The sequence below is a fragment of the Biomphalaria glabrata genome, chromosome 2, assembly GCF_947242115.1.
Source record: "Biomphalaria glabrata chromosome 2, xgBioGlab47.1, whole genome shotgun sequence".
NCBI lineage: Eukaryota > Metazoa > Mollusca > Gastropoda > Planorbidae > Biomphalaria > Biomphalaria glabrata.
This window is the reverse complement of record NC_074712.1, coordinates 28,818,597-28,832,819: the sequence shown is the minus strand read 5'-3', so window position 1 is coordinate 28,832,819 and position 14,223 is coordinate 28,818,597. Positions and strand designations below refer to the sequence as shown.

Sequence of the window (14,223 nt, the reverse complement as noted above, 5' to 3'; positions counted from 1 at the left end):
TGGCATATAATTTGTGGGCCAGATTATATAGAAATGCTTTTTGACACCCAGTACGCCCCGTACTTACTTCTATGCTAAGAGATCAAAATTATAACGTTTAAGCATAAAATTGATGTTCGACATACCCGTTCTTTATGTGCCGAGACTGATGAGAGGAAATATATGCTCAACAGAGAGAGAACACATAGTTTGTAAATCATTTCTAAATTGTATTTCATCCAATGCTGGATACTTGCAGAGAAATATTGCGTTTGGACTCGTAATGATCAATTTCTGTGTCTATTGACACAATCCTATAAGGTATCTTCAGAAGTATCTAGATGTAGCTATTTACACTATCTACTAGACTATCTACTACTTAGCAACGAGAAGTTCTACGGGTCTGCATTGCGGCCGAGTTCAACAGACAGACACCACAGCGCGACGTAAGCTAATTAATACAGCGGCTTAAAGTTGACGTCAAATAACAAAACAAAAATGGAACAGATTACAATTGAAAGCAAGACCAAAGAGAGAGAAATACTGACAAGTAGTGACAAGTTGTGATAATAGGTTGGAGGGGATAGGACCTACACTGAGAGATGAGTAATGCGTGAATACTCAAGCACTTTTTTGTTTATGTTCCTTTAAGGTACTTAGAATTAAGAGATTCAGGACATTGGGTTAAGAGAGAGAGAGGGGTGTTAGTGAAAAGAAATAGTTTAAGTGGCTTTACAGCTTGACACCAGTTAGTAGTATCTCAATGCCAAGTTTTCATAAAGCAGGTTTTAGTGTTGTAGGCCCATGAGTAAGAAACAAAATTTCCATGCGTAATTATCATGTGTTCATTAGGAAGTATAATATAAAAAAACAAACTTACCTGCTAAAGCTTGTCTAAAAATAGCATTTGACAAGTTCTATAATGAAGGACAAAGTAAAGTACATATATGGTTGTATGTGGTCGGGGATAGGTGCATTCCTTCTGTCATGGGGTTCTTAGTTTATCTGGGTAAACCCAACTGAATTTAGTGTCCGTCTGTAGACTCACACAGGCAAGACGGGTATGTGTAGATAATATTGTAACAAAGATGGCAAGTTTTTTATATAGACCATGTTAGACAGCCTGACGATGTGAATATAGAGCATATAGGTTAGACATAGAATTATAGATATCGCTATACACTTCAGGCTTTCCACTCTTTAAATAGACCAAATAATTGTTACTAAGGCATGTTTATTGAAGTGTATCCACATTAATGCTCACCTGTAGGTGATACTAGGAGATAATATCTGACAAAACAAAGCTGAGGATATAGTTCTGGGTAGCTAATATTTGAATGGTTATATGCGTAAATGTAATGATGTATCAGAGGGGTGTGCAACCTTTTGCAATCGAGGGCCACATTAAAGAAATTTGGACATATATATATATATATATATATATATAATATAAAAACAGTAGTTTTAGTTTAAAACCCCCAACAGATGATTTTGTCGATAAACCTTTTTTCGATATAAATGTTGTGGGGAGGACATGATATACCGGTAGGCTAAACTTGACCAAGCACCGGTCAGCAAAGGATCAAGTTGACCTCTGCCCGGGAAGCGGGGATTTGAATTCCTTTACCTGCTGGCAGCCTCCATTGAAACTTGCTGTTGCGCACCTACTCCAATACGACCCTGTGTAATCCTGTTGAGTTCTTCATAGGTCCATTGTGTTTATGTATGGCTGCAGGTTTTTTTAAATATCTATTAAACACTTGAATTAAGCATCCTGAGTTGCTCGTCATTTGAGGTTGTTACGTTCTGTGCCAAACCCACCACAGAATCTTTTGGTGTCAAGGAGTGGGATCCGAAAAAAAGATACAGTCTACCAGACCTTCCTGTCAGACGATAAGTGGAGCATTCGGACCTTTCCAATCAAGTCAGAAGTTGAACAAGTACTTTTTTATTATATTGTACCATTTCTAGATATTCCTGTTGTCTCTTTTACTTTCAGGGTAGTTAAAGTAGTTAGTTAGTTTAAGTATATAATTGTATTAAGTTAGTTTAAGTATACTTGTATTAGGTAACTCAAAAACAAAAAAAAAAAACCTGCAGCCAATGGAGAAGAACAGGTCAAAACACAATGCGGTGGATTGGGTGAGGTCGATCCTTTGGGCAGCAAAGGAGAGCCAGAAGGAGCGGGAGTGGACCAAACCGAAGTCGCTGCCATCCGGGATCAGTTAGAGGCCCTGAAACTGGCCTGCCAACGGCCTCTCATTATCTCGGAACAGACACAGCGGATACGCCAGTTCAGCGGTAGGGGCACTGCCGAAAAGCCAACGGCTGAGGACTTTGCAAGGGAGATAAGAGAGGCATGGGAGCTCAGGCCTTATTCTGCACAGGAAAAGGTGGCAGTCATTATGAGCAATGTCAACGGCCCTGCCAGGAAGGAGCTCGATTTGCAGACTTCAAGGACAAAGAGCGACCCTGAAGCCTTGTTGGAAACCCTCCTTGAGGCGTTTGCTCAGACTATGCCAGTGCGAGAAGCCGAGGTGGTCTTCCTGAGATCACGTCAACAGATAGCAGAGTCCCTTCGAGACTTCTCGCACCGGCTCTTCTGCGAACACTCGGTGGCGGTAAGCCAACAAAGGCGGGAGAGAGTTGAGTGCTTCAGCGAGGCAAGGCTGAGATACCAATTTTTCCACGGGCTGAACGACTCTGCCTACGTAGGGAACTGTTGAGACTGGTTGAGGAGGAACCAGCAATAACATTCATTGCAGTTAGAAACCAGGCCCTCAAATGGGAAAGCCAGGACCGAGGAAACTCCCAACTACAAAACTAGTGGTGCGAACTGGTAAGTTCCCAATTGAACAGGTTCGGGGAGTTATTGGAGGCTTTACAGCACACTCAACAAGCAAATGGGCAGAGCAGCCCATACCCCGACCAGCCTCTCCCCCAAACACAGGCAAGTCACCAAGTTCAATGGGCAGTTAACCGCCCCACAGCACCTGAAGGACTGATTTGGGCACAAACAAGTAGGGGATTCTTCCCATACGCTGAGGATGGAGCACCAGTCTGCATCGACTGTTGGAAGTCTGGACATGTGGCGAATCAATGTCTGCAATCGTCACAACCTGAAATTCTGATTCACTCAAGTGCTATAGGCTGTTCTGTCAATGGTCTATTGCCCCCTGTTTCAGAAAATCCACCCACGATACCTAAAAGGCAGAAGTTAGGAAAATGGTGTAATTTTCACAACAGCCGCTCACACAATTTGTATGAATGCAGATCACAGCCAATCCACACAATTGCCCCCCTTTTTCCTGGATACATGAACCACCCATCTTCATCTGGACGTAATCCGCAAGTTGAAGAGGAAGTGCTAATCAATGGACATAGGGCTAAATGTCTATTAGACTCTGGCTGCTCTTTTGATGCCATTGTCAGTAGATCTTTTGTAAGACCTGAAGACATTATGGATGTATCAGTGACCCTTCAATCTCTTGACTTAGACATCCCACCCAAAACCGTACCTCTCGCTAAAGTGCATGTCAAGTCCCGTTTTGTCCATGGTACAATTACAGCTGCTGTTTTAGAATCCTCATTGTATGACATTGTACTTGGATCGAGATTCATAAAGCTGAAAAGTCCCAAAAACTCCACTATTAAGCTGCCTTCAGCGCATCAAACCGCATCCTCTCGGCAAGGTGTTAGAGACACCCAAGACGTTTTTAAATCCAATCACACTAAAAAAAATATGACGCCATAACATCTGCCTATTAATGTTGGCTCTCGATGTAGAGAGACCCCCCCCCAGGTTGCGAGAGAAACAGTCAAGTCTCCCCCCCCCCTCCGAATTAGTTAGCAGGAGCAAACTTGCCATTTCACCACAAGTCAACCAAGTAGGACAACGGGCCAATAAACAGGCTAGGCGCACCAGTGGTGCAAGTCACTTTACCCAACCATGCTCTGCATCCAGAGACAGAAAGTTCGAGGCTTGTCAGCCATGCAAGACCAGGATTGATAAATTCCGCAGACCATGTTCATTCAGGAGAAACCAACAGTGTCACCAGCAACAGAGACTTTTTGGTTCACCCCTCACTACTGCACTACCATCAGGTTCCCAAACATCAAGTTTGGGAAAGATTTTAGTGTCCTCAATTACCAGATGGAGAGCCCACAGCACCAGCTACAAGCTTCATACAAAGAGAAACCTGATAGGCCACCCTGTACAATCCAAGGTTCAAGTACACTACAGGCCGGAAACATATACGGTGTCCAAGAAAATGGCTGTTCGGAAAAGAAACAGTTGTTTCTGTTTCAAGAAACGTACTAGGCTAAACGCCCCGGGACGGGTCGTTTCAAGCTAGGGGCTCTGTTGTGGGGAGGACATGATATACCGGTAGGCTAAACTTGACCAAGTACCGGTCAAAAAGGATCAAGTTGACCTCTGCCCGGGAAGCGGGGATTTGAATTCCTTTTCCTGCTGGCAGCCTCCATTGAAACTTGCTGTTGCGCACCTACTCCAATACGACCCTGTGTAATCCGTTGAGTCCTTCATAGGTCCATTGTGTTTATGTATGGCTGCAGGTTTTTTTTTTAGTATCTATTAAACACTTGAATTAAGCATCCTGAGTTGCTCGTCATTTGAGGTTGTTACGTTCTGTGCCAAACCCACCACATAAAATCTAAAGCAAACTACAGTCACTGAATTCCAAGAGCGTATTCAAGATAAGTTACACATTTTTACTCATTAATAAAGTGCATTGCAGTAAATAGTCATCTGCCGAAATTTAAAAAAAAAACCACTAATTGTGGCTCAACAAAGATGGCTAAGACAGATTTTAGGAGTCAGTTATAGAGATTGGGTCTAAATCAAGGAAATCCTATGCCGAACTGGGAGTCGACCCCTTAGTAAGATTGTGACAGAGCGTCGCATTAGGTTTGCGGGATATGTTCTCCGACAAAATGAATTTCGCATAAGAAGAATTGCGATGACATCCTAGTACAACTTGACGCCACACATTCACGGAGGTCCTCAGCGCAGTTAGGGAGAGGCTTCAGACATTACCAGTGACAGATTTTTTGCTTGACGGCAAATGCGCCTATCGGCGCTGGAAGGTCTAAGTCAGTAAGAATAGCACATTAGCATTAGGTTTTTGAAATAAAACTCTTTAATAGCAGGACAATGCACAGTAGATACCTCAGAATATGCATTTTGTTGGCTTTCAATACCAGAAATAGCTCCTAGTGCTCTCCAGACCCCCTTGCTAGTAATGGCGGGGAATCTACAATTCCACTAACTCAAGGAAGAACCTATTCTAGGGCACAATAAACGTCTTCCTAGAGAATGAAGGGTCAGAATGTAATAAAGATTATGTACACACATAAATACATATAAATATTTTTTTCGCGGGGTGGGGTCGGGGGGGGGGGAGAAAAAATCCACCCCCAAACCCTCCCCCCGAAAAAAATCACGGCTACGCACATGATATATATATATATATATAAACATGGGCGTAGCCAGGGGGGTTGGGTTTCGAACCCCCCCCCCAAAAAGGAAATATCCCCCTTAAAAAGGGGGGGGGGGTCGGAATTTAGTGACTGATTTTTTGCTTTGATTTTGTTTATTTTAGGTGAGACTTTAATAATAAACCATCACTTGCCTCAGGGCAGCAGAGGGGGTTTTAAGTTTAAAACACCCTACAAGTGGGTTTTGCATTTAAACTCCCTCTTCTATAAAACAAACCAAAAGAAAATGCAAACAACAATCCCCAAATTCCAAGAGCATAGCTATGGAAGATTTAGATTTTAAAACCCCCTCCGAAATTTACGCTACCCCTCCTCTTCAATATAAAAAAAGCATATTAAACACTCAAAATTCTATGAGAGTAGCCAAAGGGGTTTTGAATTTACCTGCCCCCCCCCCTTTCAGCAAAGTTTGAAGCTAAAAAATACCTCTTCTATTGAAAAAAAAGGAAATTACACACTCAAAATGCTACAAACAAGTTACAAACAGGCCTATTGAAGAAAATGTATCACTTACAATGAGATTTTTTTCTTTTTTTAAATATTTTTCGAACATTTTTGTTTTCGGATGCGATCCTCAAAGTCTTAAATATAGTTCGTCCATCGTGGTTCGATGATGGCCACTTTTTCATCCAGGGGGCTGAGGGCTTTGCACTGGGGTTTTATGCCTCCTCATGTGGCTGGTGAGACCTATGTGAGCCCGGAATGTTCGGCCGCACACTGAGCAGGTTATTCCAGCTGGAGCTAGTGTCGTGGGCCTTGCTTTTCTTTTCTGGCGTTTTTCTTCTGCCAGCATTGTTCTTTTTTCCTCAGCAACCTGTGCGCCAGTTTTCACAGCGCGACGCCATGATGCTCTGTCATGTGCCTCTGTCTCCCAGGTGCCTGGGTCTATGCTGAACGCCTTCAGAGAAGCTTTGAGGGTGTCCCTGAAGCGCTTTCTTTGACCACCTTGCGAGCGCTTTCCTTCGCTTAGTTGGCCAAACAAGAGTCGTTTAGGGATGCGGTGGTCTTCCATTCTGTAGACGTGACCTGCCCATCGCAGCTGGGACTGCATCAGGATTGTGTGGATGCTTTGCAGACACGCTCTTCGAAGGACTTCTGTATCTGGTATTTTGTCTTGCCATTTGACATTTAGTATTTTTCTCAGACATGTCATGTGGAAGTGGTTTAGTTTCTTTGCATGTTTACTGTACACTGTCCATGTTTCTGAGGCATAGAGCAATGTAGGGAGGATGACGGCTCTATAGACCCCTAGCTTGGTGTTTGTGGTGATACCACGTCTGTTCCAGACATTTGTAGACAGTCTGCCGTAGGATGCACTGGCCTTGGCGATACGCAGGTCGATTTCACTATCGATTTTCCATTTCTGGAGAGTGTGCTGCCAAGATATGTGAATTTGTCCACTGCGTTTATACCCTGTCCATTTATAGTAATGCTTGGATCCGAGTAGGCTTTCCCAGGAGCAGGTAGATATAAGACTTCAGTCTTGTTCGTATTGATGGTAAGGCCAAAGTCAGAGCATGCTCTTGAGAAGTCACTGACGATGCTCTGAAGATCGTTTTCAGAGCAGGCATTTAGGGCACAGTCGTCAGCAAATAGCAAGTCTCTGATTACTGCTGCGTTTGTTTTTGTTTTTGCTTTAAGCCGCCTCGGGTTGAATAGGCCACCATCAAATCTGTATGATATATTTATCCCGTTGTTTTCTCTATTTGTGAATGCATCTGTCAGCATAGCGGAGAACATGATACTGAACAGTGTAGGTGCTAGGACACAGCCTTGTTTTACCCCGTTTGATACTTCGAAGGGCGCTGATGGTTCTCCACTTTCTTGGACACGAGCCTTCATGCCATCATGAAATAGTCTCACCATGGTTATGAATTTTTGTGGACAGCCATACTTTGACATGATCTTCCAGAGTCCTTCTCTGCTAACAGTGTCGAATGCCTTTGTTAAGTCGACATATATTGAGAACAGGTCAGCATTTTGTTCTTGGCATTTTTCCTGGAGCTGCCTTGCTGCAAAGATCATGTCAATGGTTCCACGCTCTTTTCTGAAGCCGCACTAGCTTTCTGGTAGTAGACCATATTCTATGTGTTGCATGAGCCGATTTAGTAGGATGCGTGCAAGGATTTTCCCAGCAATAGAGAGAAGAGATATTCCTCTGTGGTTGTCGCAGATCTGGCGGTTTCCTTTTCGCTTGTATAAATGAACAATTGTGGCATCTTTAAAGTCTTGTGGTATTGATTCTTTTTCCCACATAACTAAGAAGAGCGTATGAAGTCTTTCAATCAGGGCTAATCCACCTTTTTTGTAGATCTCTGCGGGAATGGAGTCAGCTCCTGTGGCTTTTCCGCTTGCGAGCTGTTGAATGGCAAGATCGGTTTCCTTTAGCGTAAGGGGGGGGGGTCATCCATTTTTTCATTTATTGGTACTTGCTGTAGCCTGTCTATGGCCGCTTCATTTATGATGGAAGGTGTATTGAGAACCTTTTCGAAGTGCTCTGCCCAGCGTTTTAGGATTTCTTCCTTATCTGTTAATAGGATTGTCCCATCAGCATTTAATAGAGGGGATGAGCCTGACTTTGTGGGTCCATAGATTTCGTTTATGGCATGGTAGAAGTTTTTCATATCGTGCTTGTCAGCAAATTCCTGTATTGTTTCCACTTTCTTGATAAGCCAGGTATCTTGCATTTGGCGTAGCTGTTTTTGCACATTTTTGCTAATGTTAGTGAATGCATCTTTAGTGGACTTGGAGTTTGGATTGTTCACACAATTTGTGGAGCTTGTGCTTTTCGTCTAATAGTTTTCTGATCTCAGTACTGTTTTCATCAAACCAGTCCTGATGCTTTCTCTCCATAGGACCGAGTATGTTTATTGCTGTGCTATAGATAGCTTCTTTGACGCATTCCCAGCTTTTATCAACATTTGATTCAGTTAGAATGGTGGACTTGAGGCAGTTCTCTATTGCATCTGCAAGCGACTTTTCAGTTTTGTCATCTGCTAAGCTGGTCGTGTTTAACCTTTTTAGGGGTTTTGATTTTTGCGGACGTCTCTTTGGTTGGATACGAATGTTTAGTTTTGTGAAGATGAGGCGGTGGTCTGTACCACATTCTGCACCACAGCAAAATTTGGTGACACGAATGTCCTGACGGTCAGATTGTCTGGTGATGACGTAATCTATGAGGTGCCAGTGTCTTGAGCGGGGATGCATCCAGGAAGTTCGCTTTCTCATTGGAAGACTGAATATTGTGTTTGATATGAGCAGCTTGTGTTCAGCACAGGTCTGGAGTAGTAATAATCCGTTGCTGTTGCATTGACCTATCCCAAATTTGCCTAAGACTCCTTTCCAGATGTGATGGTCAGAGCCGACTCTTGCGTTGAAGTCACCGAGAATGAGTAGCTTTTCTGTTTTTGGAATATCAAGTAAGGTGGAGTTTAGTTCTTCGTAAAACTTTGCTATGACATCATCTGGGTTGGTCATGGTGGGTGCGTAATAGCTAACAATGGAAATATGTTTCTTTCCGTTTTGTAAAGGCAGCTTTAGGGTCATGAGCCTATCACTAATTCCTTTGGGAGGCCCGACTAGTTTGGATACTATTGATGTTTTTATGGCAAAGCCGACTCCAGATTCACGTCGTACTTCAGTGCTTCTACCGCTCCAGAAGAAAGTATATGCAGCTCCTCTTTCGCAGAGTTCACCTTCATCTGCAAGCCGAGTCTCGCTTAGTGCTGCTATGTCTATGTTGTATCTGTGGAGCTCCCTGGCTACTAGTGCAGTTCGTCTTTGTGGTCTATCAGATGTGTCGTTGTCAAGTAGTGTGCGCACATTCCATGCGCCTATGGTAAGAGGAACTATCCTCGTCTTTTTCTTTGAATTTCGACCGCTTGAGTAGGGTTCCCGCCAACTGCGGTAGGCTGGCTAGGGTAGTTTTGAGCAGACAATTTTTGGGGCACCTTTTCTAGCCCTGTCCTCATGCTATGGAGGTGAGCAGTGCACTCCTAAATAGGGCTGTTCAGACACTCAGGGGGCTGCCGGACTCCACTGCTTCTCTGTGTCAGTGGTGAACGACCATATGGCAGGGTGCCCACACCTACCGCTTCACTGCTTGTCTGTCGCCACAGGACTTTGGTTTGGTTGTGTTGGGGGGGGGGTGACAAGTGACTTGCGCTGGAATTTGGATTAAAGTGAGGAGGATTCGCGCAACACGTCGACCTCACTCTCTCGCCCTAAAGCCCGTCCTTTTCCGGAAGCAAGATTTGGTCAAGACGTCCGGGGACAAGTTTGGGTGCAGTGGATGACCAGAGACTTTCTGTGTGTCTTGTCCTGCTCTTGAGTACTCCACAGCACTGTGCTGGTACTTGCCATTCTGTCCGATTAGTCAAGTTTTGTGACGTTACGCACAGGCCGCCAAGTCCAGACTTCACATGCTAGGTTTGACAGAACCTCAGTGTACTGAGTGCCATGGACACGTCAGATACCCTCTACCTGGTTTAGCCGGCCAGTCAAAGCCGTTTCCGGGTTGTGGACGCTGCGCATGCTACAGCTTCTGGGAGCCACAGGTGAGAGTTGGGTACCGAGTGGGGACCAAAAGTGAGCCAAGCTACCCTCAGAAAGAGGGTACGACTGCCTGTCCACTAGAGGTGCTACCCCTCCTCAAAGTCTTAATGTAAATCTCTTGGGTATCTTATCTTTTTTCAAGGAACAAATAGGCTTTATTTGCAATGTAGTAAGGGTTTATAAATTCATATTAGAATATTTTTCAAATAAAACATTATTCAAAAGGTTCTTGAATTTAGATATTTTTGGCGTTTAACCATCGTTCTGTTGATGTCTTATGCTGACCAAAACACGAGGCCTCACTTAAAATGAAGATAATAGTACAATAAATACGCTTAATAAAGATATACTTACGTATATGTAGATGTCAGGAGAATGCATTTCTGCAGTGAAGAAAGCAAGAAAACTCTCATATATATATATATATTCATTCAGTGCTTTTTGTTACGGTACGCACTGGTACAGGGTACCAGCACCTTTTTTAATGTTGGGAAAAAAATATTAATTTTCTTGTATGTTAACGTTTATTATTAATTTATTAGTTAGAAGTTAGGCAATCCATCGCTGAGTACCGGCACCTATTTTTTTATTACAAAAAAAAAAGCACTGAATATAAAAAGTTCTGTAAAATCTAGTGCTTCCCTCACATATTTATCTGTACATTATATAATCTCTTTTTGTTGTGAATAAATCTTTATCCATTGAAAATTCAAGCTTTAATCCTTGTTGTTTGCCTTTAGCTGTATATATGTGCCTGCACGTAATTATAATCTTTGTGGGAGTAGGGTCTTGTCAAACAAACCCCCCCCCCCCCCACCTAGACATAAAGAGAACCAATACACTTACACGTACTCCACTTCTCACACTAGGAACACACGTAATCATCTTCTTTTTTGAAGTAACGTCTGTATTTTATAAGATAAGATAAGAAGAAATGTATTTGGAATGTTGTTGTGGGTACCTTAATAGATTTATCCGAATATATTAAACCTAACGTCGATCTCCATGAGAAATAAAAGGGCCTCAATTTTCTTGTATGTAGCCTATAAGGAATTGACGTCTACTAGTAGCACTATATACGAATGTAGGGTATTCACGACAATGCTTTAGATTAGTACTAAAGTTTAAGGTGTATAAGATGTTGTTGTTTTTTAATCACGATATGTTGCTTTTAAAGAGAATATTATAAAATGTAAAACAATTTTATACTGGCATTCATGCTGCCCTTTCTGTGGCCGGCGGCCCAACTGAGGTAATTGTGTACCGGCCCACACGACATTTAAAATTGCCCGAATGCCAATATAGCCACTTCTTTCCTGATAAGAATTAATTATTTACTCCCTATTTTTAAGGAAACATATAAGTTTAAGCATTTTTAAAATGTTGTTTTAGTTACTCAGATCTTTAGAGTAATACTTAATTAAATGCATAATTTTGTACGATTGTCACATTTAGTTTAGATCTGGAACTTATCTAGATTTGAAGTAACGTCTAGTATATCTACATTATCGAAATCTATGGGATTTTTCGCATTTATTATGATATATATTCCTGATGTTTCAGTCATAATTCAAGTTTGGCAGCTTTTTAATGTTAGATAACTCTAAAATAGTTTTATAACTAATCATGGCCTTTAAGAGTTCAGTGATCACATTCATGTGTAAGATTTGTTGCAGGACTAAATATAATCCGGTAAATGATTTAAAATATTTAGAGTCTAGATCAAAATCCAGATTTTATTGTTTTCTTCAGATTGAGTCATGATCGACTAATCTAAACCCCTCTACTTTCGGGAACTAGAATCTAGATCTCTGGATTGAAATATTCTAGATTAGAATGAAGTCTTAAGACTTAAGTCAAGTTAAGTCACTTAAGTTGAGTTAAGACTAAGATTAATTAAGAGTAGTAAGTCTAAGACTAAGTTAGAAGTAAGTAGACAAATCACAAGTAACTTCAAGTACTATAGTAATAGAGACACTAGACTCACTAGTCAGACACTAGAGTTAGAGTCTAGATTCCTAGATGATAGATTTAGATCTTTCCCTCTTCAGTTCAGGCTCTTCACTTCAGGCTCTTGCTCTTCCGAAAAACAAGTTTAAAACGCTGCTGCCGCAATTTTTACGTTTGAATTTTTATAGCTCCGTAATGGTTAGTCTACAAACATCTATAAACTCGTCATCCATTTGTCAATAAAAATAGCTATATTATTAATAATATTGTTTTGTTACGCTACGGTGGCTACACATAGTTACAGTAAAATATGATTGAAGATTCAAGAGGGTCAGGCCAATGAGCTCCAGCGCTAACAGTAACGAACACCATTCCCCGCTCTGTACACTAACGAACAATGTCTGTACACTAACAAATACCTCTTAGTTAAATTTGCATTTAAAAATAATATTATCTTCAATTTTTTTAAATCTCATAATCAATTTCTTTTTAAACCAACTCAAGACCGACAGATTAATCATTAGTGATTACAGATTAGTGTCACTTTTCCCTCTTTTAATTGCTACCTTCTCTGCTAAACTCTCAACTTTACAAAGGGCCATATATACTGTGACCTACCTAGATCTAGTTGACCCAACAAAAAAAAAAAAAAAACAACTGTGCAACCCCGCACGTCTAGCCCGCTCACTCCACTCAGTGAATGTGACCTAATTTGGTACCTGATTGATCAATAATTGTCCCTCCCGCTACTTTTTTTTTTCCGTTACTGTGTTGATGATACCATGCTAGGTATATAATTAGAGTAATTAGAGCGACAAGGGGTGGAAAAAAAAAGAGAGAGAGCAGTATTGTGCTACTCACACAAAACATAAAATTTAATAACTTTTTTTTTTTTTTTTTGGAATCAAACAACTTGGCTTATGAATCAAATTTATAAATCAGCTCCAAAAACAGAATAAATATTGCCAGCTCATTAGCATAGGCTTAGCCAATCAAAAAAAAATATAGTCTTAACCCTAGGAAAAGGTAGTAAAGTCATCCTGGTAACGTAAAAAAACATAACAACCTGACTTACACATTTGAAATTCTTTTTTCTTACATAAAAAAATAGCTAAATGGAAGGAAATTGGGTTAGAATTATTGGAAAATGGACAAGCTCATTATACAGCATGCTAGTTTCATATTAAATATCAAAATAAAGATGTATAATGACCACAAAAACAGCAAGTGTTCGAATTCATGTAATGTCTGGATTAAATAAACTACTCTAGATCTACTCATAGTTAAGATTTTATTTTAAAATAAATTACAAGTAAGTGTCACTTCATTCGCCTACTTAGGCATCTTAGTCTTAGGCTACTTAAGACGCTGACACTGAATGCAGTTTTTATGTAGGGAGGTGAAATAAAAAATTTATCTTTGAAAAACAATTTTTCGTTAAAATACTTTAACAGAACTTTCCAATGGTGTATAAATTATGACTGTATATATGCTTAACAGTTAGAAAGTTTTATAATGATTTTTTTTGGTGGCGTTTTGACCTAACATTGTTGACATGGAACAAGTGAGAGAAGGGCAAGACACCCCTCAGGTCAAAAGTTTAAAGTTGAGGTTGAGTTTTGTAGATGATCAAGATCTACTTGTTAAACAAGAAATTTAATAGTTAAAGAGTAGATCTAGATCTAGTATTAGTAGTAAGTTTCTAGCTCACAAAGCTGATTTCATTTATATGTATGAACTTTACTTGTTTAGAATGTATGTAAATATTGAAGGAAATTTAATTATCAGGTCCTGGACAAAATGGCAGCATAGTGATGGCAGAAAATAAAATATTTTAAAAGTGTGATCAAAAAAGTCTGAAACAATTTTTTTCGTAGGCGCTTTAAAACTCATGCGCATATTTTTAGTACACAAAAACTATTTGAATAATATATGCAGAATATTAGGCCTTACATGACCAGAAGTGGTTTTATGTATTTTAAGAAATTTCTTTATGAAAAACTGTAAATCCCATTTGGTACAATACTAACCGTATTTTTAACTTTTTGATATACTGCGCATAAGATAGCGGGATAAAACTTGGTAGAATTATAGCCAGCCATGATATCTAGCGTGAAAAAAAAATTTATGTTTGATTATTTTCCTGGACCCTGTATTGGTAAAAACAAAAAAGGGGTATTTTTCATATTAAATTAAAAAATATTATATTTAATTAACTTTAAA

The 14,223-nt window shown here is 40.5% G+C and overlaps 3 protein-coding genes across 6 annotated transcripts in view; 1 reads left to right on the top strand and 2 right to left on the bottom strand.

The window, feature by feature from the left end:
• Positions 1 to 521, bottom strand: part of LOC106064757 (atrial natriuretic peptide-converting enzyme-like) — a 50,027-nt gene extending 49,506 nt beyond the window's left edge. The window contains exon 1 of one of the 2 annotated variants that reach the window (XM_056019896.1): positions 126 to 521. In XM_056019896.1, the coding sequence (XP_055875871.1) occupies positions 126 to 218 (93 nt within the window). In that variant the 5' untranslated portion in view covers positions 219 to 521. The remainder of the gene's footprint in view (positions 1 to 125) is intronic. The other variant, XM_013223377.2, reaches the window with a different exon arrangement.
• A 7,711-nt stretch (positions 522 to 8,232) lies between these two features.
• LOC129924673 (craniofacial development protein 2-like) lies at positions 8,233 to 10,431 on the bottom strand. The gene is made up of 2 exons (XM_056021156.1): positions 10,405 to 10,431; positions 8,233 to 9,411 (listed from the first exon to the last, which is right to left on the bottom strand). Exons 1-2 carry the CDS (start codon positions 10,429 to 10,431, stop codon positions 8,233 to 8,235), a joined length of 1,206 nt encoding a protein of 401 aa, XP_055877131.1.
• Positions 10,432 to 11,606: 1,175 nt separating this feature from the next.
• Positions 11,607 to 14,223, top strand: part of LOC106064759 (transcription elongation factor, mitochondrial-like) — a 33,665-nt gene continuing 31,048 nt past the window's right edge. Inside the window, exon 1 of one of the 3 annotated variants that reach the window (XM_013223378.2) lies at positions 11,607 to 11,742. In XM_013223378.2, coding sequence (XP_013078832.2) covers positions 11,677 to 11,742 — 66 coding nt within the window. In that variant the 5' untranslated portion in view covers positions 11,607 to 11,676. Of the gene's footprint in view, positions 11,743 to 14,055; positions 14,176 to 14,223 lie in introns of those variants that run through there. The other 2 variants (XM_013223381.2, XM_056019894.1) reach the window with 2 other exon arrangements.

Bases quoted from the DNA above. Each gene is read 5' to 3' on its own strand.
- LOC129924673 (XM_056021156.1), bottom strand. From the start codon at position 10,431: ATGCATTCTCCTGACATCTACATATAC. The intron at 9,412-10,404 runs GTAAGTATATCT...AAACTACCCTAG, and splicing joins CTCCTGACATCTACATATAC to CCAGCCTACCGCAGTTGGCG.